The sequence below is a fragment of the Pelobates fuscus genome, chromosome 10 (assembly GCF_036172605.1).
Source record: "Pelobates fuscus isolate aPelFus1 chromosome 10, aPelFus1.pri, whole genome shotgun sequence".
NCBI lineage: Eukaryota > Metazoa > Chordata > Amphibia > Anura > Pelobatidae > Pelobates > Pelobates fuscus.
The window spans coordinates 85069721-85096857 of NC_086326.1; the positions used below are offsets into that span (position 1 = coordinate 85069721).

At 39.4% G+C, this 27137-nt stretch overlaps 1 protein-coding gene across 6 annotated transcripts in view; it reads left to right on the forward strand.

The window, feature by feature from the left end:
* The window catches only part of LRRC20 (leucine rich repeat containing 20), a 629937-nt gene extending 610240 nt beyond the window's left edge, over window positions 1–19697 (forward strand). For all 6 annotated transcript variants that reach the window (XM_063433587.1, XM_063433584.1, XM_063433588.1 and 3 more), the window contains one exon: window positions 19327–19697. In XM_063433587.1, the coding sequence (XP_063289657.1) occupies window positions 19327–19445 (119 nt within the window). In that variant the 3' untranslated portion in view covers window positions 19446–19697. The remainder of the gene's footprint in view (window positions 1–19326) is intronic.
* The last annotated feature ends 7440 nt before the right edge of the window (window positions 19698–27137 follow it).

Sequence of the window (27137 nt, forward strand, 5' to 3'; positions counted from 1 at the left end):
GTTTGTACTACTGCTATTGCACTGAAAATAAAGAATTAAAAAAAAAAAAAAAAAACTGTTTATGGGGGGTACTGTTGTACACATTAGACATCGCTGAATACAAATATGTGCATTGTATTGCTGTAAAAGCTAACAGTATTATGACATTCACAGGTAAAATGCAATACAGAACTAAAAAAATATAAAAATGTCTTTATTTTCCACATGTTTTACTTTTTATTCATATTAAATTGTTTCTTATATACATATTTGATGTGAAATGAAAGTACTGTTTCTCCTGAACAAAATTATATATAAGTGTTGATGCATGTAATATGAAAGAGGTGAACAGACATATAGTGCAAATTCAAGGCTTTGTTTTGATCAGAACTTATACAATCGGCCCTTCTTTAAGGGGTTAATAAAATTTAACTCCCCTTCAATAATTTTATTATCATCTCGTTTTCTTTCAACCACATCAACAAATTATTTGCTATAGTAGAGTCTCTCAAACATTTCTCCACAAGACCAGTGTTCAAAGTATGATCAATTATCGTGTTGGAACAGAGCTATGACATCTCTAACTTATTAACACTTGATAATGATTGAGACCAACTACTCCTGGTCTTAGTTCACATTTTAGGTTGTGTTTTTTTTTTTTTTTTTTTAAATCTTAGCTTTTCCTAAAACTTGAAAGAAAGGGGCAATTGCAAGTTTTCAAGAAAAAAAAAAAATAGTTCCCTTTCTTCATTCTCACTAATCAATTCCAGGAGCATTTTCAGATATATTCCAACTGATGATTGCCTGATTAGTAACTGTCAGTTTGTGTATCTTGAGATAGCACTTCAGGATACTGTAATCATGTAGGAAGTGATTTGTACAGTGGCTATAAGCTAAAGATCACAAGTGCATAGGGTTTTAAAGCAGATCTGTCATGGTTGAAATTGTACAATTTTTTCAACCCAATATTCCAAGTATAAAAAATAAATGTATTTTTCATACTTAAAGGGACACTCTAAGCACCTTAACCCACTACATCACAATGTCGTGGTTTTGGTGTCAGGAGTACCCACATGCAAATCCATAAGAGACACATTATCATTTAACATTTGTGCATGTTCAATACTAACGAAAAAATATTAAATACATATGCTACCAATTTTACAAGATTGATTATATTTTAATCTCTATTGTATTAGTAAAATTTGACCGTGTACATTTTATTATATTTTTAAAACACAAACAGAATGATGTTGAATATTTTGTATACATGTCCACTGTATAACCTTGGAATTGTACTCTTATGCTTACTGTATTGTCTATCATGATCAGGCAAACACTGCTTTGAAAACAAGGCTGCATAATCCAATGTTACCATGAGTTAAATGAACGCAGTCTTTGCTAAGGGTCTGTGTCTTTTGACAATATTCCACATATAATAGCAGCCTTCGTCAGTACATTTATCTTCAATTGGATTTAATAAAATCAGTGTATCAAGGGTTCGATATGAATTACCTGCATCATTTTTGTTCACACTTGGAGCTTTGAATTTAAACACAATGACTTCTTTCAAATATGCTCTACATCTGCTTATATCAAATGAGAATATTATATACATATAATTTGAATGGTTAAATGGATGATTCATTTTCATTTTTTTTTTCAAAATTGATTTATTTGCAACTGAATTTGCAGTTTACGATGTGATGTATGGTTACAGTTTGATTGATTCAGTCTCTCTTTTTTTTTAATGAGCAGAATGAAGCTAAATGTATTTTAATTATTGTAAGTGGACATGAATATTGGCCACATGGACTTTGTAGGATGCAGCAATCATTGTATAAATTATAGCTTTATACAGATAGCTTTACAACATATTATTTTGCTTGCTCTTGACATGTATTTCTTCTCTCAATTGTTAAAATAAAATAAAGATAATAACAGTCAACATAGACATGGCAGTAATAATTATCATGGATTTTGATAACTGTCCTGTCAGTTGCCTGATTAAAAGTATGTAAACTAGCTGACCATTTATAACAGTCGCACAAAACATTTATCTTTTCCAAAATTAAGTATCTATAAACATGTTAAAGCAATGGTGACCAAGAGGTGGACAAGACGTAGTACTTCCACCACCAACAATTTTGTCAACCGCAATTAGGCAAGCCTGATAGATGCACTTCAATCAAACTAATTATTCTTTAGAGTCTTGGTGTGCTTCTTGGGGCGCATGGTATATAAACGACAATACTTGAAGTTTTCCCTCACCTAGAAAAATTATCTCTGCATGCCATGCACAGTGCAATTCCATGTGCAAGATATATAGTAAAGGAACATTCTGAGCATCAGATCCACTAAAGGTAACTGTAGTAGTTATTGTGCCAGCCAGTGGTGTATCTACCATGGTTACAGGGGTTGCTTGGAGTGATGAGCCTGGTCACAGCTGCAACCGTGGGCTGCAGGCATACATTCTGGGCCGGTAACATCTATCAACATCTATAGGGTCATGTTGAACTATTAAAGTGAAAGACAAGTACCCGATCGCAAAAACAAATGCTGATGAAATAACAATCCATCCTAATTCCACAAGACTGACCTCACATGGTGGGGAAAGCCATATAAAAGCTTCCCCACACCATGGAATTTGAGTCAGAGCTCTTTAGTCTCGAGATTTATCTATCAGAGCACTCTGGTTTGCTTAAACCAACCAATCAGAGCACTCTGACTAAACTGTTTAGTAGACATGCTCCTATTTGCGTTAAGAGCAGAAGGGAGGATTTAACCTAACTTATTCTAATATGGGGGTCAAATTGACCCCTATAGGCCAAGGATGAGGAGGTTTGGGGGATAAAGGATCCAAGCTGACTAAGCCATGTGGGAAGGTGATGTAATTACACCCCTACATAAAATGGCAGATGTCTTTGTATAGACAGCGTTTCATGCTAAAATGTTGCGTATACAGATTCTTTGCACCCTAACCACTTCTAAAAGCAGAGGTAGTCATGGTGATTGGAGTAATCCTTTAACCCCTTAGTGACCAGACCGTTTTTACATTTTCTTACCGTTAAGGACCAGAGCTGTTTACATTCCTGCGGTGTTTGTGTTTAGCTGTAATTTTCCTCTTACTCACACATATTATATACTGTTTTTCTCGCCATTAAATGGTCTTTCTAAAGATACCATTATTTTCATCATATCATATATAATTTACTATAACAAAAATTATAAAACATGAGAAAAAAAAAAGCCTTTTTCTAACTTTTACCTAACTTTCCATGCACTAATTCAACCACCAGTCTTTGTCAAACTTTTGGGTAGTATTTTTTTGGTGTTATTTCTCTCTCACATTGTACTTTAGGAATGAATTCTTAGTTCCTGTTATGTGTTACTGACAAAGAACACCCCAATATATGTCCAGCAACATCTCCTAAGTACAAAAGTGCCCCCAATGTACAGGTTATATGGGTTTTTGCAAACTTACAGGGCTCAAATGTAGGGCTTTCTCCTTTTCCATGTTTGCACATTGAAATTTGCCAGATTGGTTAGCTGGGTCTTTGTTGCCTTTTGAGACCATATGGTAGCCCAGTAATATGAATGAACCCCACCAGGGCATACCATTTTCAAATGTAGACAACCCAGTGTATTCAAAATGGGATATTTACAGTCTTTTGTAGTAGCCACTTAGTCACAAACACTAGCCATAGTTAGCTTTCATATTTGCTTTTGTGTGAAAAATGCAAAAAAATAAATATGAATACTAAATTTGTCCTGTTTTTGTGACTAAGAAGCTACTAAAAAAGACTGGTCACACCCCACTTGCAATACCCTGGGTTGTCTACTTTTGCAAATGGTATGCCATTATGGGGATAATTCTCATTCCTGGGCTACAATGCAGTCTCAAAGGCAACATTACTAATCTGGCAAATCTCAATGTGAAAAAAAAACTGAAATGCATCCTTATATTTGACTCTATAACTTTCCAAAACACCGTAAAACCTGTACATGGGGGGTACTGTTATACTTGGAAGACTTCAGTGAACACAAATATTAGTGTTTCAAAACAGTAACACGTATTACAACAATACAGTGAGTGCAGAATTATTAGGCAAATTAGTATTTTGACCACATCATCCTCTTTATGCATGTTGTCTTACTCCAAGCTGTATAGGCTCGAAAGCCTACTACCAATTAAGCATATTAGGTGATGTGCATCTCTGTAATGAGAAGGGGTGTGGTCTAATGACATCAACACCCTATATCAGGTGTGCATAATTATTAGGCAACTTCCTTTCCTTTGGCAAAATGGGTCAAAAGAAGGACTTGACAGGCTCAGAAAAGTCAAAAATAGTGAGATATCTTGCAGTGGGATGCAGCACTCTTAAAATTGCAAAACTTCTGAAGCGTGAACATCGAACAATCAAGCGTTTCATTCAAAATAGTCATCAGGGTCGCAAGAAGTGTGTGGAGAAACCAAGGCGCAAAATAACTGCCCATGAACTGAGAAAAGTCAAGCGTGCAGCTGCCAAGATGCCACTTGCCACCAGTTTGGCCATATTTCAGAGCTGCAACATCACTGGAGTGCCCAAAAGCACAAGGTGTGCAATACTCAGAGACATGGCCAAGGTAAGAAAGGCTGAAAGACGACCACCACTGAACAAGACACACAAGCTGAAACGTCAAGACTGGGCCAAGAAATATCTCAAGACTGATTTTTCTAAGGTTTTATGGACTGATGAAATGAGAGTGAGTCTTGATGGGCCAGATGGATGGGCCCGTGGCTGGATTGGTAAAAGGCAGAGAGCTCCAGTCCAACTCAGACGCCAGCAAGGTGGAGGTGGAGTACTGGCTTGGGCTGGTATCATCAAAGATGAGCTTGTGGGGCCTTTTCATGTTGAGGATGGAGTCAAGCTCAACTCCCAGTCCTACTGCCAGTTTCTGGAAGAAACCTTCTTCAAGCAGTGGTACAGGAAGAAGTCTGCATCCTTCAAGAAAAACATGATTTTCATGCAGGACAATGCTCCATCACACGCGTCCAAGTACTCCACAGCGTGGCTGGCAAGAAAGGGTATAAAAGAAGAAAATCTAATGACATCCTTATTCACCTGATCTGAACCCCATTGAGAACCTGTGGTCCATCATCAAATGTGAGATTTACAAGGAGGGAAAACAGTACACCTCTCTGAACAGTGTCTGGGAGGCTGTGGTTGCTTCTGCACGCAATGTTGATGGTGAACAGATCAAAACACTGACAGAATCCATGGATGGCAGGCTTTTGAGTGTCCTTGCAAAGAAAGGTGGCTATATTGGTCACTGATTTGTTTTTGTTTTGTTTTTGAATGTCAGAAATGTATATTTGTGAATGTTGAGATGTTATATTGGTTTCACTGGTAAAAATAAATAATTGAAATGGGTATATATTTGTTTTTTGTTAAGTTGCCTAATAATTATGCACAGTAATAGTCACCTGCACACACAGATATCCCCCTAAAATAGCTATAACTAAAAACAAACTAAAAACTACTTCCAAAAATATTCAGCTTTGATATTAATTTTTTGGGGGGTTCATTGAGAACATGGTTGTTGTTCAATAATAAAATTAATCCTCAAAAATACAACTTGCCTAATAATTCTGCACTCCCTGTAATATTCAGAAAATGCAGTTTGTGTGTGAAAAATGCAAAAAAATGTAAATTACACTGACTATATCATCTTTGTCATACAATTTACCATTTTAAAACACTAATATTTGTGTTTTAATGGTGTCTTGGAAAGTTACAGGGTTAAATATAATGCTTGCACATTACATTCTCTGGACTTTCTGCCTGGGTCGTCAGGCATGTCCCTCAAATTTTAATTACTAAAATCACATAATTATGTTAAAAGAATACATAAATATGTAATGTTGAATTTTAATATATATACACATATATTTGCAATTATTTTGATATATATATATATAGATAAATAAATATATATATATATATATATATATATATATATATATATATATATATATATATATATATATATATATATATATATAGAATATCATTCTAAGTGTAGTTTGTTCTCTCTGTCTCAATTATTTTATTTAAAACTGGGCAGTGGTGTGTCCCTTTTAGTATATGTATCTGGTGGAACATTGATTCCAGCATGGAGTATTTATTGCTTTCCTTTGTAGAATTTAGAAAATAACATTTAGCGCTTTGCACTGCCATGTTTGACATAAGGTTTAGCATTACAACAAATTGAAAAATAAAGGGCATAACCTGAAAACCACAAATCTTGACAGGAATATAGATTTATCTGTGTTCAGATTACTGTGCCACAGATTAAAGAAACTGACTGCAAACTATTATTTAAGGTTTGTTGAAGGATTAAATTTATATTTCTGCCCCTTACTTATCTTCCATTTAATAAACATAGGTTTTAATGTCAATTTAGGGGATAGCATAAACAAGTATACATGCTAATGTGCAGCACATGCCAAATAGTATTTAGAATTTGCATGCTGGAGAAAGGAAATTATTTAAAGGGACACTCATGTATTTCTAACTTTATAGTGCTTTCCTCATGATTTACAAACCATTATTCCCCCAGCTTGCAAGACTCACCACGGTCACCACTCCTTCCCAACTGAGATCATCATTGCAGATAATCTCAGCCAATTCAGTGCATGCCCATATGGAACCAATAAGGGGCAAGTGCTGCACCAATCAGCGTCTCCCTATAGAGATGAATTGGTTCAAAGTCTGAGTGACTGTCACTAGAGGGGATCTACATTAAGCTGTAGTGGGGCTGGTGCTTATAGTGTCCCTCTAAGTTATAAAGGCAGTTCATTTGGGTGTACTTCAATAATGACTGGTTAATTTTTAGATCATTTTAAAAACTTCTGGGCATCATGGTCAAACCTGGTAAACCTAGTGATAAGACAATCATTTTGTAAAACAGATTGTGTGTAATTTTTCTAATATTTAAGTGTGTATGCAAAGTGAAGTGACACAGTATATAAACAGTATGTATGTCACTAAAAGGTTTCTAAACTAAACTGTAATGTTATGGGCAAGCACAAACAGTTAAAAAAAATCTTTCAGGTTATTCACTGAATTCTGTATTGTAACAAATTCAAATCCAAATGGCAAGTTTTAGACTAAAAGAGTTGTGCTGTGACTTTAATCATCAATGTCTTTGTATGTGCAATAGTGAGTTTAACATGGATTAAGTCCTACCGACTTTTAATATAAGTCTTGTGTCTTATTTTGCTGACGTTGCATTTATGGATGGCATAATGCTGAACTCTGTATTTTTTTTCTTTCTGCCAAATAATGTGTTGATTACTATTCAAGCAAGGATAAGAGGGCTCTCAAGCTAAGTACATTTTATTATTGCGGGCACATTTTGGATTTTAAGCTATGCATCTGGAATTATACATTGCCTAATATTAAATAGATAATCAAATACCCTTCACATCTAGATTGTAAGGTTGAGAACAGAACTTACAAAAGTGAGGTATTTGGTTCTTTCTGTAAAATTAAAGGAACTCTTCAAACACCATAACCACTATAGCATACTGTAAAATAAAGTATTTAAAATAAATTATTTAAAACTGCTATAGTAATATTTACCCATCTCTGGATTGCTAATGTAATGATAAGTTAGACAATTGTATAACAATTGTAGAATCCGTTCATTCCTTCCCCTCATTCACTTTAGTAATTATATGACCCTTTGATACTTATTTTACTGTTTGAAAGCATGAATGAAATTAAATATTTTTTTTTGTCAATCTTTCTTTTAATGAGGCATAACATGTATGGGTACAGAATAAAGAAAGGGAGACAATAAAAAGTCATACAGAATGGGGTATCACAGTTCACTATACATCATCTCCGAAAATTGTAGGCCTCTTTTTTTTTTTTTTTATTAAAGTGGATTAAAGGCGTTGTATAGCATTAAGTGCCTGCATGCATAGTGTCGGGGTATGATTTGTAGTAGGGATTAAGGCACCTCTAAATGTGAGTGTGTTGAGCGTGGGACCTTAGTTAGATGAGCTCAGGTAGGTATGTGTGTCGTAGCTGGGTGTGGTTGACTAAGTTGTTAGCTGAGAGTGCGGCAGGTAGTGAGCGGTATATTTCAAGCTGTGTTACGCACTCTGGGTGTAATGGGGGGGTGAAAGTAGCTTAATGCGTGTTATTATTAGAAGGCTTACAGAGCCAGTATTGTGTGGGTTTGGGAAGAGCATAGTAAAAAAAAACCAAAAAAAAAAAACACAACAATAACATATGGTGAAAGAAAATAGAGGATAAAAACATAAACCAACAGAAACAGCATTGGAAATTACAAACGTGGAACGGATCAGGTATGTCTCTTGTCATGTGTGACAGGTAAAGAGGCGTGTGGACCCAGCTCTGCTGCTGCTTCAGGTTGGTAGGGCTGTGGTTTTCTGAGCCTCTCTTCTAGACATGAAAGGGGTAAACTCCGCTACAGTCCATGTTGGACGGGTCTGCTGCTGTGTTGTTAGCGCTGGAAGGCCGCGTGCCTGCAGGAAGGCTGGTATGTTAGATGTGTGGGATAGCTTATATGTTTCACCCGCCTTTTCTGCCGTAGTTAGTGTGGGCCCCATTTGTAGGGGATGGCTTGGACCCGGAGTAGCTGGGTGACCGGGCGAAAGGACTTCCTCCACATCATGGTGTGCCTGGAGAAGTCTTTATAGAACGTCAGTTGTGCCCCTTCAAAGTCCAGCGTGGGGGAGCCTCTTGTAGCCCCCATAATCATGCCCTTGTCAGAGTCCCATATAAATGTAATCAGTACGTCACCGGCTCCTTCGCGTAGTGTGGAGGCCGCCCTGGTGAGTTTGAAACAAGAGTCTATTGTGATCAACTTTGCTTGTCGTGGTGTAAGTAATGTGGCTATAAGCCGTCGGCAAAAGTGCACCAATTCCGTGCTGGTGAGTGTCTCCGGCACTCCACGGACCCGCAGGTTTCTTGCTTTGTACCGGTCCTCCATGCCAGCCAGTTGGGCTTGTTGGTCCGCGTATTGCTTGCGGAGTAAGCTCAGCGCCGCGTCCGTGGCACTTTGCACCAGCTTAGTGTCCCCCAGGCCCACCTCCACATTTGCCATTTTATTGGTGAGTGTGGCTATGTCTGCCCTTACCAGTGCCATGTCCGCTTGGAACATGGCCTGAATGTCCTTCACCAAAGCTTTGATATCAGCCTTGGTGGCTGGAGCAGCATCCCCCATGTCCACGGGTCTCTGTGGCAGTTGTTGCACGCGGGTCAGTGGTGCAGGCTCTGCAAAGTAGCTATCCTCGTCCGAGGATTGTGTGGCATAGATCTCCGGCGCCATCTTGGACCAGCAGGCCGCGACGCGGCTCGGAGAAAAGCCCCAATATCTCCAGATCCCATGCCCGGATCCGCTCTCTGCTTCTTGCTCTTCTTTCCTATATTGTCGGTAAGCAGTGAGACGGTTTAGGGGTCTGGAAGGTGCGGGGAGTATGGCTCCGGGCGAGTTAATAGAGCGTGTCGCACGGAGCTGTCTGATGATGCGGCCGGTTAGCTCGGGTCTGAAATGATATTTTTAGCAATCTTGCAGGCATTGTATCAGTGACTATTGGCGAGAGAAATGCATTCTTCTACTGGCTAGTAATAATAACTAGAGTATACATGATGGTGAGTGAGGCTTTATGGACTAAATAAAAAGAAAAGAAAACATTGTATACTTAATTTTGTTTATGAAGGAGCCGAAAATCAAAATTTGACATCTGAATTTGGCTCTTCCAATTTTACTCTAAACCACAGTTATACCACGAAAAGAACTTAGTGGTGTACTAGCAAAACCATTAACGGATTTATTTAACCAATCATTAACAGGTGTAGTCCCAGAAGTTTGGAAGTTAGCAAATGTTGTGCCCATTCACAAGTAAGGTAGTAGGAAGGAGTCGGGCAACTATAGGCCAGTAAGCCTTACTTCAGTAGTGGGGAAAGTAATGGAAACCATGTTAAAGGATAGGACTGTTGAACATCTAAAATAACATGGATTTCAAGATCAGAGACAACATGGGTTTACTTCAGTGATATCATTCCAAACTAATCTTATTGTTTTTTTTTTGATTGGGAAACTAAAATAATAGATCAGGGTGGTGCAGTAGACATTGCTTACCTAGATTTCAGTAAGGCTTTTTACACTGTTGCACATAGAAGGCTTATCAATAAACTGCAATCTTTAAGATTGGATTCCAATATTGTTGAATGGGTAAGGCAGTGGCTGAGTGACAGGCAACAGAGGGTTGTAGTCAATGGAGTTTATTCGAAGCATGGTCTTGTTACCAGTGGGGTACCTCAGGGACCTGTACTTGGACCCATTCTCTTATTTTTATTAGTAATATTGCAGAAGGTCTTGATGGTAAGGTATGTATTTTTGCAGATGATACTAAGATATTATTATTATTATTATTATTATTATTGCCATTTATATAGTGCCAACAGATGCTGCAGCACTTATATGTAATAGGGTTGATGTTCCAGGAGGGATAAGCCAAATGGTAAATAATTTAGGTAAACTAGAAAAAGGCAGCTGACATTAAATGTGGGTAAGTGCAAGATAATACATCTTGGATGTAAAAACCCAAGGGCAGAGTACAGAATATTTGATAGAGTCCTAAGCTCAACATCTGAGGAAAGGGATTTAGGGGTAATTATTTCTGATGACTTAAAGGTAGGTAGACAATGTAATAGAGCAGCAGGAAATCCTAGCAGAATGCTTGGTTGTATAGGGAGAGGTATTAGCAGTAGAAAGAGGGAAGTGCTCACGCCATTGTACAGAACACTGGTGAGACCTCACTTGGAGTATTGTTACTTTAGAGAGAGTTCAGAGAAGGGCTACTAAACTGGTTCATGGGTTACAGGATAAAACGTACAAGGAAAGTGTGACGAAAGCACCTTCGTCACTGGGATTTGGCGAGGCCTGCTTGCCAGCCTCTTGCCCTGTGACTATGGCCCTGTGGTGAACTTTGGGGCTAAAAACCCTGTTCGTGCCCTTTTCCCTTCAATAGTGCAGTATATGGGGCTTACCGAATGGATTAGGCTTATGGTGCTCGTTTACTGAACAAACTGTCGAACAGTCAGACCACCCGCAAGTGGAATGTGCAGCCTGTTAACCTCCTAGAAGCTGTGGTTAACCACAGCTTAATTGACGAACGGCTGGGTGGTCATCGTTTTTATAGTCAAACACGTGGCAGCTGCCTTTTTGTTTAATCGAACACTGTCAGCTGTGTTTTGCCATCGAGTTCATGGAACTAAAATCGGACACTCAACGGCACGACCACCGCTGGGACTTCCACCTCCATCTATGTTCGGCTAAATATGCACGAACAGAGCGCCGTTCGGTAGAAATAATCTACTGAACACACTTCAACACTGACTTTGTGCAGGAACGGTCCCGTTCAACTATTTGAAGTGCACTTTATTAATTGGAAATAGACCGGCTGCACAGCCTAATTCTCTGGAACTATTTTGGGCATGAAGCCAGGCTGGCGGCCGGTCAAAAAGAGACTTCCATGAAACTTTTAAACCCCTGCTCTGATCTGGGTGATTCTTGGATATGTTGTTCACCCAGATCAGGGCTATCAAGGGATGGGGATATGTTGTATTTTGGGGTACTTATGAGACTTTGTAAAATATGTGTTTTTTTTATGCTTGGGGATAATTACGTTAATACATTATCTATCTTAATTGTATCACAGGCAGAGGGGAGGGATTGTGTGCTGTATGTGGGAGTGTCAGGCATTGTTACATTGATTCTATTGGTCTGTACAATTTGTGTCCTGTGCCTCATTAGGTCCAGTGGGTGTTCCTCTGAAAAGTTGTATTAAAAATCCAACCTGTACCGTTAAACTCTCAGATCATCTTGCACTTTCATGAAGTCTTGGCTCATGTTTGTGGAGAACTACACTCTGGGGATTGCTATAATAACTATACTCCCCTGAGTATAATCACTAAGCTCTTGTAAGAGCTGTTCCTGCTACGCAGGGTCCAGGTTGGGTGAAGTACGGCGAGACCACAACCAAGCTGCTGTGGTTTTGTGGGGTTTACGGTGGTTATCACACTCCAGTGCAGTGCTTATGGTACTCACCTAGTACTAGGAAGCAGCAATTGACAGAAGTACCCGGTCGGGGTGCCAGGTGGTCCGTCACAGAATGTTTAAAGGAACTTAACATGTAGGAAAGATGAGTTAGGGGGGGATATGATTGAAACATTTAAATACATAAAGGGAATCAACACAGTAAAGGAGGAGACTATATTTAAAAGAAGAAAACGACCACAAGAGGACATAGTCTTAAATTAGAGGGGCAAAGGTTTAAAAATAATATCAGGTAGTATTACTTTACTGAGAGGGTAGTGGATGCATGAAATAACCTCTACCACTTCAGCTAGAAGGCTAACACAGTAAAGGAGTTTAAGCATGCGTGGGATAGGCATAAGGCTATCCTAACTATAAGATAAGGCCAGGGGCTAATGAAAGTATTTAGAAAACTGGGCAGACTAGATGGGCCGAATGGTTCTTATCTGCCGTCACATTCTATGTTTCTACGTTTCTGCATTTCATTTATTATTATTATTATATCTGCCTAGTTGTGCATTTTACCAATTATTCATAACTCATCAAACCCCAGCTAAATGATAAGGGATTTCTAATTTTGATATATATGGCTGGTATAATGTTTTGGCACCTTCACACATTTTGGCTTTAGATGCATGAAGGCTGAATGGAATTGAAATGGGTTATTACTTGCAATCTCATGCACAGATTTACTTGCAAATTTCTGCTGAAAATGAAAGAAGAAAAAACAAATCAGTGTTTAGAAAACTTCTAATGTATTTCTCTACTTGCACATTTTAACTGCTTCCAGATAGTATAAACTTGCTCTGTATTAAGTCAATACTTAAAATACTCAATGCCAAGCAGGGCATTTTGAATGTAATATTTCTGTCCTGCCGTCCTGCTTGGGACATCAGTGAAAAGTTGCCATGTAGAACAGCATGCATATATTATTAAAGAATACATTTGTGCTGAAGCAATGTTGTTTTCTTGAGCATTCTGAACATGGACTTCTTTGTCAGCTACATGCATGAATATAAACTGGTCTGACAACTGCGTACTTCCCAACTGTCCCTATTTCGGAGGGACAATCTCTACTTTGGGTCCCAATTCCTCTGTCCCTTATTTTTGGTGTGTTTGAGTATATCACAGTAAAATCTCTCTCTCTCTCTCATATATATATATATATATATATATATATATATATATATATATATATATATATATATATATATATATATATATATATATATATATATATATATATATATATATATATATATATATATATATATATATATATATATATATATATATCACAGGACATACTTGAAAATTAGAGAAATCTCAATGTATCCTTCCTGGAAATTTTTTTTTATAAATAAATAATATGCTCACGCTAATGTATCGTTAAAGGGACACTCCACAAAAACTAAATCACTTTAGCTTGCTAAAGTGCTTTAGGTGTGAAGTGTGTCAGTTTGCTTTTTACAAACCATACAGATTTCAATAGCAATTGGCACATTTATATATGAATCTTGTTACGTCCCTCTTGATGCTAATCCGTCAACCGGTCCTATTACTTTCTTGTTGTTTAGCTCAGTGGAACTAAACTCAAGAGGCAGGTAAGAGCATCTATCTACCTTGCAAATTGGGCAACATCAGAAAGGTTGGCCTGTTTTCGAATGGGAGGGCTTGAAAAGGCTGTATATAACAGTTCTACAGCTTTTACAAGCTCTTTTTAGATATAGAAATACACAAGTAAAAAAAAAAGACATGATAGAAAAGTAAATATTACAACATATACTTAATTAAATTTAGTATGATTATAAGACCAGGGAATAATAATAAAAAGGTACCAATGTAATATATAACACCTTAAAGGGAAACTTTAGTGCCTGGAAAACAAACAAAGCTTCCCTCTCTGTCAAGGACCCTGCCCCCACCCATGGTGCAGAGGGGGTTAAAAAACTCTTCTGTCACTTACCTGGGTCCAGAACTAATGTGTCCACCTGATGTCCCTCTGTGTGGCTTGTATTCAACTTCTCTCCTCCCCCCGCTGACGTCAGCCTGCGGGGCCAACCTAATGCGTATGGCCGCGCTCTCATTAGGATTTCCTCATAGGAAAGCATTATTCAATCCTTTCCTATGAGATTTTTGGTGACACTGGACAACCCCATGCATAATGTTAGGACGTCCAATGTCAGGCAACCAGAAGTACCCTAACAGCCGAGAAGTCCCTCTAGTAATAGACAGCCACTAGAGGTGGAGTTAACCTGGAGTTAACCCTAGTAGGTAATTATTTCAGTTTATTAAAAACTCAATGTTAAGGGATCTGGGACAGTGCACCCAGACCACTTCAATGAGCTGAAGTGGTCTGGGTGCCTATAGTATGTTCCGAATTGACGAAGGCCCAAAAGTGCCGAACCCAAATTTTTAACCATGCCCATCCCTAGTTTCTACATAAAACAATAAGTATCCAAATAAAGACACTCAAAACCAGACAGAGGTTGAGGGAATAATGTTAGAAAATAACAAGAGCAGGGAGACACAATGAACAAAGATAGACATAGCCCCTAACAATCGCTCCTTCTAAGGCACCTATATTAGACTAAACCAACCCATCATGCTGCAATATGCTGGATAATAATTTTACTTCTGCTATACATAAAAGAAGAAATTACAGAAACAGGTATAGAATAAAAAGTGTTCAGTCAAGTTCCCTAGTACTGCAATCTCTCCATGTGCTCTGTAGGAATGTGCTGGCACAATGACAGGACTGCCTGCAAAAAAGAGTCTGCTATTCTATAGCTGGCTCTATTGGCTTTAGTGTCATATGACATTTAATCATAAATTACTAATGCCTCAATTTCCAGCCAATAACATTTACCAGCAGTTTTCCGGCTCCCGGTAAGCCATTTAATGGTCCATATCGATATAATTGCAGTCATGTAAAGTTTATAGGGAGTAAAAAATGATTGGTTCGTATATCTAACCCAAAGCCTATATTTTACATTGATAATGTAAAAAAAAGACATGCTTTAAAAAAAAAATAATAATAATCTGTTTTTAAGCTATTTGTATACTTGTAGAACTTGCATCCAGTAGAAAATGTTTAGCCTGTTATTGAGTTTTAAATATGCCCTAGTGCCCCCACCTGCAATTTCCAACAAATGTTTGACTCAAGAAGCATGGCCCACTGCATACAACCAATGATAAAGCCACAAGCCTCGGTGCAAGACAACAAGCATGGCAGAGTGTTTGGTTGAGAGACAACAAATATCCATTAAAAAAATCCAGGACATAAGCAAGTACAAACATGGGGAAACTCAGTCCTCTCAAGCAGTTCTATCATGACTTGTAGAAATCAAATTGTAACACTAAACAGAACAAGTGATCAAAAAAAATGCATCAGGATAAGATCCAGTGGAAATGCTACGTACAAAAACGATACATGATACATAATGATATATGATGATAAATGATACATAACAGAGAATCTGAAAACTTCTCCAAGGGATCCTGAAAGAAGGAAGGTTCCTTTAATGGAATAGTATTCCTCTCTGTGACATGACAAAGGAAGCTGTAGGCTTATATCAGCAAGCAATACTAAAGAGGCCACCATCTAGTGGTCTGGGAAATAGAGGTGAAAAGAGAAAACACCAGTAAGAATAGCATTCAAAGCCAACACCTCAGGTAGAAGAGACATTCATAGGCTCCAAGACTTTCAGTGTGTGCATCTCCTCCCTAAGGATAGGGAGCATATAAATACTCACCAGAGGGCCTATGCTCCTCCTGAGAAAAAACTGAATCCTACCGAATATGACTTGTGGGTCATCCTCAGAGAGAGAGAAACATATACAAAATCCATTTTACCACAGTTGGCAAGGCAATGGCCAAAATTAATCAGGCGCACTTCTCAGCACTTGGTGTCCCAAAGTGCCTTGACAAAACAGTCAGGGCAAGCAGTCTATCAATAGCAGACTCAGCCCAGGTAGAGAACTTGAAACCCTCAAGTATCAGGGTCACTGAAGTGGCAGTGGGTGCCAGTGGTGGTGCAGAATTGAGCTGGACAATCTCCCAGATACATGGCATGCTGGTGTCAGGGTACCTGAAGTCTCTACCTCAGAGGAGGTTAGACTTTCTAACGGCCGTCCTCTCAGGGGGACTGATTCACCCAATCCTCACAGCTCTCATAACCGTTTACACGCCGGCCGCGATAGCCCCGCTTCCTTTTATGACGCGGCGCTCAGGAGCCGACGTCATGACGGCAATCACGTCCCGACCTGTCAATCTAGTTCCGAACAACGAATCAGGGCTCGGCAGGGGCAGAGTCATCATTTAAAGAGCTAGGTATAAAATAGGGATGTGTGTAATGGTTCATTGCCCTGTCGTGGTTCTAGCTTGTCTGGTCACTCAGTGCTCTTATTACTATTGTCTCTTTGGTTCTGACTCGGCTTGTACTTTCGTTCCTGCTTATCTCTCGTGTCCTTTGACCTCGGCTCGTCTCTTGCTTACCTGTTCTCTCGTTCCCTCGACCTCGGCTTGTCTCTGACCATTCTTTGCTTTCTCCTTACGTTAGTCCGGCCATTCTAAGGTCCGGTATACGTACCTAGCTCCTGTTTGTATTCTGCGTGTTGGATCCCTGTCCCGATCCTGACAGCCGGAAGAGGAGTGGTTAACTGGCACATATAAGATTTAGTCAGAGTTAATGACTCTAGGTTGCAGAATGCCATAGCCTGGCAATGTAGGGGGTAACCGGTACTGAGAATAGTGGCAAAGACCCAGAAGCAGGTCTTATGGAGACTTTAACGTGCTGAGAGACTATGAAATGGCCAATGAGGAGGATGGGTTTGTAACCATGCTGTTCTGTGGTAAAAACAGTTCCCCACATAGAATAAGGCTGACAGCATCTTAACCCCTTAAGGACACATGACATGTGTGACATGTCATGATTCCCTTTTATTTCAGAAGTTTGGTCCTTAAGGGGTTGGGACTCTAAAGTCACTAAAACAACTTTAGCTTAATTAGACAGTTTTGGTGTCTAGATCATGCACCTAAAGTCTCACTGCTTAATTCTCTGCCATTTAGGCGTTAAATCACTTTTGTTTCTGTCGATGCAGTCCTAGTCACACCTCCCCTGGCTGTGACTGACACAGCCTGCAAAAAAAAATGGTTTAATTTGCAATCAAATGTTAACTTAGTTTGAAAGTTTTTATCTTTTGCTCTGTAGATTGAACTTTAAACACACAGGATCCTACAGGATCTAGCAAGCTCTTAGCAGTGCAGGAGATCAGAAAATTTAAATTAAATAAAATCTGTAATAAAGGAAGTATAAACATTAGATTACTTTTACAGGAAGTATTTAGGAAGGCAGTGTAAGTCACACTCAGAGAGGTGTGACTAGGGCTGTATAAACCAAGTGATTTAACTGCTAAATGGAAGAGAATTGAGCAGTGAGATTGCAGGAGCATGATCTATACCGCAAATCTGCTTCATTAACCCCTTAAGGACACATGACATGTGTGACATGTCATGATTCCCTTTTATTCCAGAAGTTTGGTCCTTAAGGGGTTAAGCTAAAGTTGCTTTGGTGACTGTAAAGATGTGGGAATCCCCTGCAGTGTGGTGACCTGTGAAACCAGCATCCAAAGTTATTTTTGAAATAAGTGTCCATAAACTAAACTTTTTTTCTTAACGTGTCCATGCCCATCTGTATAGCCACCCTTTGTGACCCTCAAGAATACAAAGTAAGACAAACATGCATATACTTTGGGTAACTCACCACATGCAGGTGGGACACAGAAGCAAGTGCAACACCAATTCAGCAACAGACTAAGGTCTGTAAACACTCAAGCAGCTACTGTACTACAGAGTGAATTTTGATGATAATTCTCCACACCCGGCCCATCTCTGAAGGATGAACCTAAAACAGGGAGTGCAGTATGAGAGAGACAGAATATCCAGGGATGTGGCCATAACCTGGCATTAAATTTTGCAAGTTATAACTGTAATACCAAGTTCAGGCCTCCCAACAGTCCCCTTTTTGGCAGGACAGTCCTAATTTTGGGGTCCTGTCTTTACCACTTGTTTCCTGGTGTCCTGCATTTGACACCAGAAAACTGTCAGAGGACAGTCGTGCTTAAGCAGTTTTAAGGCTCTAGGACAAAGCAGGAGGCACTGCATAGTCATGAATGCTGGGGGCTGGCCAGACAGTCTGTCAGTTTATGGACCTGCCATTCCAGGCATCACTAGTGATGTGTTTCACATCACTGTGTCACCCCCCTGATCCCTTATCTCCCAGTATTGGGAGGTATGCGACTAGCCTGGTCTAAGTCTTGGTTTTGCTAATATTTATGTCCTGGTGGGTTATAACCACAGACAATTGATTGCTCTAACCTACCTACTGCAAAAGGAGACAGAAGAATAAATGGAAAGTGACGCTGGGAAGAGCAGGGAGGAGCCCATGGAATTATTCTGCCTCTCTAGTCACTAGGACTCTTATCCCACATGTTATGACTTGTGGACTGTGACCACATTAAGATGGACATTTAGATTTCTGTTTACTCTGGTATATTTAACATTGAATGAAAAAGCTGCGAGAGCAGACTAATTTTAAGCACTGACCAGGATTTGGCATAATCTGTCTGAAAATTCCTGCATTTTCTGTTGTATAATAACCATATTCACATGTGGCTTAATTGAATTGGCTGAAATTCAAAGTTAATTTAAAATTGCCTGTGTACCTAGACCTCGGTTTGTCCACTGATCATTCTCTTGCATTCACTTGTACATTTAGCCTGGCCAATCCTAAGGGCAATATGTCTCTGTCCTTATATATATACTTACCTTAATTAACTAGTCATAAGTTCTGCGTGCTGGGTTCTGCGGTACTGTGACATGTACAGGGAAAGTGTCACTTGGTAGCTATGGAAATACAAGAAAAAGGTAGCGCTAACATGACCTTTTTATTGGCTTTAAAGATTTAGCATACAGTCTTTATAAACCCGTTTGGTTTCTCCATCTCCATGATATGTGTAGGTTGCAGAAGAGATGTGAGAGTATATCAAGCCTTGCACTTTACTGTATATAAAATATATATCTAATAAAAGTCATCAAGAAGATGTGAACATGTGTAAGCACTGCCATCACTAGAACCATTACTGTTAGCAGCTCTTGAGAAGTCAATTGTACCTAACCTACCCCGACTGTGATGTTAAATTTATACATTTTTTGTATGTTTTCCAGATGTTCCTGTCGAGAAATTGTGCTCAATGTCTTGTCTTAAAACAGTGAACCTGAAAGGAAATCCTGTGAACAAAGACTTGCTGGATAACTCCGAATTTAAATTTGAGCTGATTATTTGACCAGTGTTTACTTCAGACGTGAATGCAGAGACTGCACAGAACAACACTACCAATGGCAATATCTTGGTCTGCGACTTAGCTTTTTACTATTTGTCATTTAAAATGGTGGCTTATATGCACTATAGAGGCTCTGAAAACTGTTTTGGTAATTGGGCTAAAATCTGATTTGACATAGTTAACTTTTACATTATTATTAAACTAGCATTCTTTTTTAAACATATTATCTTCAATGAATAAATATTAAGAATTAAATATTTTGTAGTCTTTCATTAATAATTACAATACATTTGAAGCGATGGTCAAGCCAATGTTATCTACTAATTACACAATGTTTCAAGAGGTTAAATTAAGTCCCATCCTTAATATTGTTTGATGACAAATAGGTAGAATCCCAAATGTTGTAGAACTACAACTCTCATGATGTTTACATGCCTTTAGAATTCCTTTAGAGTGGCAAAGAATCATGGAAGCTGTAGTTTTAAAACATCTGGGGATCTACCTTTTGGGCACCCCCGGTTTTGTGCTTTGACTGTATTAATGAAATAGGAGAGTTCTGAGTCTCTCTGTTCCGGCCAAGTACAGGATACTTGTGTGGGAAGGAGGGAGTAGTGCCTCACACAATCTCATTAGGTATATGGAGCAAAATGATGAAGAATTGAGAAATCTATAGTTTCATAATATGGGAGAAATTAATAAAAAATTTGTAGGATACAGAAGTTTTATGTATTTGTGAAATGATGGGGAAAAAAAATAGAAATCTAGAGATCTACACCCTTAATGCTGGCAGATGCTAACTTGCTAAATATCGTGAAAAAGTAATATTGCAAATAACCTGTTGAGGAATCATAATGTGCAATTACTCCAAATCAGATAAAGATATACCCATGCAGGGCCAGACTGGGGATGCAAAGAAGCCCTGGAAAAAAATCTATGCCAGCCCTGCAGCACAGCGTGGGAAAAAAAAAGGTTAGTAAAAACACTTTTTAAACACAGACACACACACCCTATGACAGACACACACACACCTTGACAGATACACACACCTTTACAGACACACACCATGACAGACACGCATGCACCTTGACAGACACACACATACCATGACAGACACACACACAACTTGACACACACACAACTTGACACACACACAACTTGACACACACACAACTTGACAAACACACACACCATGACACAGACACATACACCATGACACACACGATGTCAGACAGACACACACCATGGCACACACACCTTGACACATAGACACACACCACGTCAGACACACACACACACACACACCATGGCACACACAGATCATGACAGACACACACATATCATGACAGACAGACACACACCATAACACACACACACCATGACAGACAGACACACACCATGGCACACAGACACATACACACCATGACACAGACACGCACACACTGACAGACTGACATATAATATAGCTACCTGTGGGCGACCGGCCAGGGGGTCATGCAGGGCAGACAGCTGGGTCAGGTGTGCTGGCGGCCGCAGGAGGGACGTCATATTCCTGCCCCGGTCTCATTAAGTAGCACGCGAGGGTGGGGGAGCACAGCCAGCTCGCCCCTGCGGCCACCAGGACAGCCAGCTGTCTGTCCGGCCCCAGGTGCCGACGGCCCACCAGGAAATTTCTTCTTTACCCTGCAACTGGGCATGGATAGGGAAAAAAATAAAAAATCTACACATCTTTATCCTGCAACTGGGCACCTCCATCTTGACTTTATTAATAATTGTTATAAGCTATTTTGCATCTGAAAGTCAGCATGGAGAAAGCATACAGAGACAAGAAGAAATTAAACCACGTTGCTCATTCTCCTCCTCATTTGCAGTGTATGCTTTGGCTGTGCCTAAGCAGGTTTAGAATGTGATGGCATGTGCCAAACTGTTTAATACAAAGTTAAAAGAATAAGGCACGAGGACATTCAGGGCGCAGAGGCAATTCAAGCCATGTTAACTGGCAGGGAGGACAGGCATGCGGAGCTGTGGCGGCCATGGTTTATGTTCGTGTCAAGTGGCGGATAGGCCACAATAGAGCAAGCGGGATGGCGATGGACGGAGAGGGGACCGACCCCGCGGATCTTGACCGGGACTGCTCATAGACCTCCTACCCCTCCTCAACCTTCTGCCTCCTCTCCCTTCTCATATTCCCCACATTCTTCTTAACCTCTTAACTCTATTTACTTCTCTTCTACATTATCTGTGACATTCGCCTACACAACTTTCGCACGAACACGCTCACGGACACGATAACCCTACGCTCTTGCAGAACACACGGCACCCTGGTTGGGACCGGTCAGGCGGCACACGGACAGGGGGCACGACATCCACCTCTCACACACACGCCTGCCTCCACGGCAGACACGTAGATATGTCAGTAACAAAACGTGCAAGCCCATATACATATCTGATGGAGGACCTGGTTGCCACACAACACCCCTGCATAGCCAACCTTATCGATTATGACTAGGACCCAGAAAAAATGTGACATCCCCACGGCTGACATATCCAAGACACTCTGGATTGCAGGATGCACCAGCGACATGTAACACACTCTGAGCCCACCCAGGGTTATGCACACTGACACTAGGAGGTGATAGGTAATGAAGCGTTATATTATATGTTATTAGTTGACCCATATATGTGTGTGCGACACGGCTGGTCTCCCTCGGGCCGGTGCATTACTGTCCGTTAACTTCTATAATACATATTTGTGTTCCATGGCAGTTTTGAAAATTCGAGGACCTGCGTGTCCGACATGCTATTCACTCATTCATTGTATTGATTACTGCAACAAATGCTTTTTTGAAACCTCAATAAACAGATTTACAAAAAAAAAAAAAAGAATAAGGAACATCAAATAAAAGCATTATAGATTCAATGGTTTAATTTCCAGAGTAGGACGTGATGGTTCCCATTTTCAAGAAATAAAATAATTACAATACTAATTTTTATTGTTGTAAATTAATATATAAAGTAAAAAAAATAAAAAAAATCAATTGTATTACATTTAAAAACCTACTACGATCCAGTTATGTTATTTAGAATTACACATATAGATGGAAAAAGTAATCTAGTCAATGAAAGAGCAGCATTTTATCTAAGCTCCCACAGTTTCTTGAATCCAAAATGCAGAATGTCTCTGGTGAACCAGTGACTATTTAATTTATGAGTGAGCAACATAAATCGTAGAGAGAATTGTTTTGACATTAATATGCACATTAACAAAATTAAACAGCACTCGAATTTGGGCTGAAAATAATTATGTAGATGATAACCCCAGCCTAAAATTAAAATCTTAAAGTATTTTCAAACATAATATAACACAATATAATTGCTACTTCATAGGCACCCTAATCCATAAAAGTATTAATTAGGATTAACAAGAAAATCTTCATTAGGCTGTTTAGTTTTAACCCCTTAAGGACCAAACTTCTGGAATAAAAGGGAATCATGACATGTCACACATGTCATGTGTCCTTAAGGGGTTAAGGGACATTGGAATGTTTGGTACTTGCGAAGACGGACATTTACAGAAATGCATTATTCATAGCCACTTTCTGAACTTTAGTTTCCTTCAAGGGTAGCATATTGCAAATTTCCTTAATAGAGTAGGATGATTCATCCACACCAATTTTTCAGGTGGTGAGATTATTTAATATTCCCCACTGCACATGGAGTAAAGAATGAATTTTAATCACAGAGAGAGTTATCCTAAATAAAAAGAAACAAAGAAACCACAAGAACAGAACTGTTACTGACCGTTTCTGTGGGGGATGAGGTTAACATAGACATGTAATAAATATATATATGTTGACCACCCAGGTGCAGCAATAAAATACACAATAAAGGTAATTTATGTATCAGGTTGTAACACGAGGATTCCTCAAAATGCAAACATAAAATTTAAGATATACCTAAAAAGTCAAGGCAGAGAAAAGATTCATAGGGCAACGCTGTATAATGAAAATGTGGCCCCTTTGTGTAAATAATGCACTCACAAGATATCAGAGTATTAAGAGCCCATCAAGGTTTCTTTAAATGCTCAGCCACAGGCGTCCTCAATGTACCAGGGTACATGTCAAAAGGAAAAAACTGGACATAGTACAGTAATGCTTAAATATAAATAAATATACAAAGAAAGGTGAACAGCGCTAGCGGTATACACAGATGTATATATATTTACATACGTAATTGGAGATATTCCTCGATGGTATAGCTTAAAAGAAAAGAACAGAATGCAATAATAGTGCAATATGTATTGCTGATATAGTGGATGATAAAAAATTATATAAAATTCTCACTCACACTTTTAAGAGCTTTATAAGCTCAATGTCAAGAGCCTGGACAGAATAATCCCCGTCTATGGATTTCTTGGTGTGCAATCTTCTAGATGAACTTTGTAGGTGTGAGGTTTCCGTGGTATATGGAAAAAGAGAGTACAAAAGACCAATGGTACAGATAGTAGGTGTATATGCAGTGCAAACAAAAAGAGAACCTACTTACATAGACTAGAGCAATGGACCTGCTCTAGTTCAAACAGCTTCAGGTGGAACAATCCCCACCTAAGGATGTACAGTCAAGATAAAAAATTTTAAAAGTCCGTGGTTCTTCCTCACTTAACGCGTTTCGCCTTGGCTTTTTCAAAAGTACTTTTGAAAAAGCCAAGGCGAAACGCGTTAAGTGAGGAAGAACCACGGACTTTTAAAATTTTATCTTGACTGTACATCCTTAGGTGGGGATTGTTCCACCTGAAGCTGTTTGAACTAGAGCAGGTCCATTGCTCTAGTCTATGTAAGTAGGTTCTCTTTTTGTTTGCACTGCATATACACCTACTATCTGTACCATTGGTCTTTTGTACTCTCTTTTTCCATATACCACGGAAACCTCACACCTACAAAGTTCATCTAGAAGATTGCACACCAAGAAATCCATAGACGGGGATTATTCCGTCCAGGCTCTTGACATTGAGCTTATAAAGCTCTTAAAAGTGTGAGTGAGAATTTTATATAATTTTTTATCATCCACTATATCAGCAATACATATTGCACTATTATTGCATTCTGTTCTTTTCTTTTAAGCTATACCATCGAGGAATATCTCCAATTACGTATGCAAATATATATACATCTGTGTATACCGCTAGCGCTGTTCACCTTTCTTTGTATATTTGTCTTGTTATGCACAAGGTTGAGGGAACACCTTGTTGGTGAACTGCAGCTTTATTTACAGACAGAGAGCACTTATTTTTGTAATTTTTAAATATAAATAAACACTTTAATTGAATGCACTTACAAAAAGATAAAAATGCTCAGCAATAAGTCTCTGTGTCCCTCGGTTTCAGCCGGATAGGAGACCAGAATAAGCAATAATACCAAGCTCAACGCGTTTCGTCTCCTAAATGGAGACTTCCTCAGGAGCAAAATAAAATACAATAAAATATAATTGATAATAACAGAAATAAAACATCCTTACATAGACATGTGTCACATTGACAACACTTCTATTGTTGCTTGTATACTATAGCAATCAAGGCACTCCATGCACCTTGACCACTTAAGCACACTGGAGTAGTTATGGCCTAAGGATTACCCTGGTGCAATTCCAATGTACATAGTAAAAACATTTTAGAATGCTTTGACTTCTCAGACAGCCAATGATCCTCACCTCTTTTCTTCCACTTTGAAAGCAAGAAGCTTTTTCCGTCAATAGTTCTGTGCTTAGCCCTGCATTGCTGGTCTTAGAACAGACAGTGTCTGGCTGTCTGAGAGTCAGGAATCAGAACCTGGAAGACCATTCTAGTTTGACTACAATCCAATAAGTGGACGGATAGTAGTGTACCAAAAAGGGAACTGGGATATAATATAGTCTGAATAGAGTGCCAGCTGCCTTCCAGACTTGGAACAATCAAAGAAAATAAATACTTTTTATTGAAATAGTTACAATTGAAACAAACTTATATACAGTGGTGCTCGTTTACAAAAGCGTAGAAACCAACATGTATATGATAGGTAAGTAAATAGTCTAGTCAAATAATAACCAGCTACTATGGTAACGCTATCCATATCAGGTAAGTCTCTATATCCTCAACTGCCTATTCGCAATAGTATATTCAAAACAGGTATAGGATAGGTATGTGGATATCTAGATGCTAATAACCCTTAATGCTGGTAGATGCTAACTTGATAAATATCGTAAAAAAGTAATATTGCAAAAAAACTGTTGAGGGATCTTAAGGAGGGATACTCTCTCCTACATAGTCAGATAGCTACTCTGTTTCCATATATGGGTTAGTACTTACCTTCGCTCTGACTACCGATTTAGTTTACTTCCTTTTTTCCCCGGAATTGATATTCCTATTGCTTAGACAGTTTTCACTCTTGGCCAATTTATACTGACATATACCCAGGCACATACATGTGCATGGGTACAGGGCCGGACTGGCCCACCGGGATACCGGGAAATTTCCTGGTGGGCCGTCGGCACCTGGGGCCGGACAGACAGCTGGCTGTCCTGGTGGCCGCAGGGGCGAGCTGGCTGTGCTGGCTGTGCTCCCCCGCCCTCGCGTGCTACTTAATGAGACCGGGGCAGGAATATGACGTCCCTCCTGCGGCCGCCAGCACACCTGACCCAGCTGTCTGCCCTGCATGACCCCCTGGCCGGTCGCCCACAGGTAGCTATATTATATGTCAGTCTGTCAGTGTGTATGTGTCTGTGTGCCATGGTGTGTGTCTGTCATGGTGTGTGTGTGTTATGGTGTGTGTCTGTCTGTCATGATATGTGTGTGTCTGTCATGATCTGTGTGTGCCATGGTGTGTGTGTGTCTGACGTGGTGTGTGTCTATGTGTCAAGGTGTGTCTGCCATGGTGTGTGTCTGTCTGACATCGTGTGTGTGTCATGGTGTATGTGTCTGTGTCATGGTGTGTGTGTTTGTCAAGTTGTGTGTGTGTCAAGTTGTGTGTGTGTCTGTCATGGTATGTGTGTGTCTGTCAAGGTGCATGTGTGTCTGTCATGGTGTGTGTCTGTAAAGGTGTGTGTATCTGTCAAGGTGTGTGTGTGTGTGTGTCTGTGTCTGTGTTTAAAAAGTGTTTTTACTAACCTTTTTTTTCCCATGCTGTGCTGCAGGGCTGGCATAGTTTTTTTTCCAGGGCTTCTTTGCATCCCCAGTCTGGCCCTGCATGGGTATATCTTTATCTGATTTGGAGTAATTGCACATTATGATTCCTCAACAGGTTATTTGCAATATTACTTTTTCACGATATTTAGCATCTGCCAGCATTAAGGGTTATTAGCATCTAGCTATTCACAAACCTATCCTATACCTGTTTTGAATATACCATTGCAAAATGCGCCCACTGCAGTGCGTATGTGCCAACATCATGACAAAACGTCTGAATTTGAATGTTTTGGGGGCATGGCTTCAAAATTAAAAAAACAGAATCTAAAAGGCTGGTTCACCCATAGCACTTTACCCTGTTGTGGTTCTTACAGTCCCAATAGCACGTTATATTCTAGTATTGTGTTCTATTACACTCTGTGTATAGGATCACAGTATTTCCTGACACGCTAGAGGGGATGGAAGCACGAGGGAGGGGCGTACTGCAGGAGCCTATAGTGCCAGGAAAATGAGTTTGTTTTCCTGGCACTATAAAATCCCTT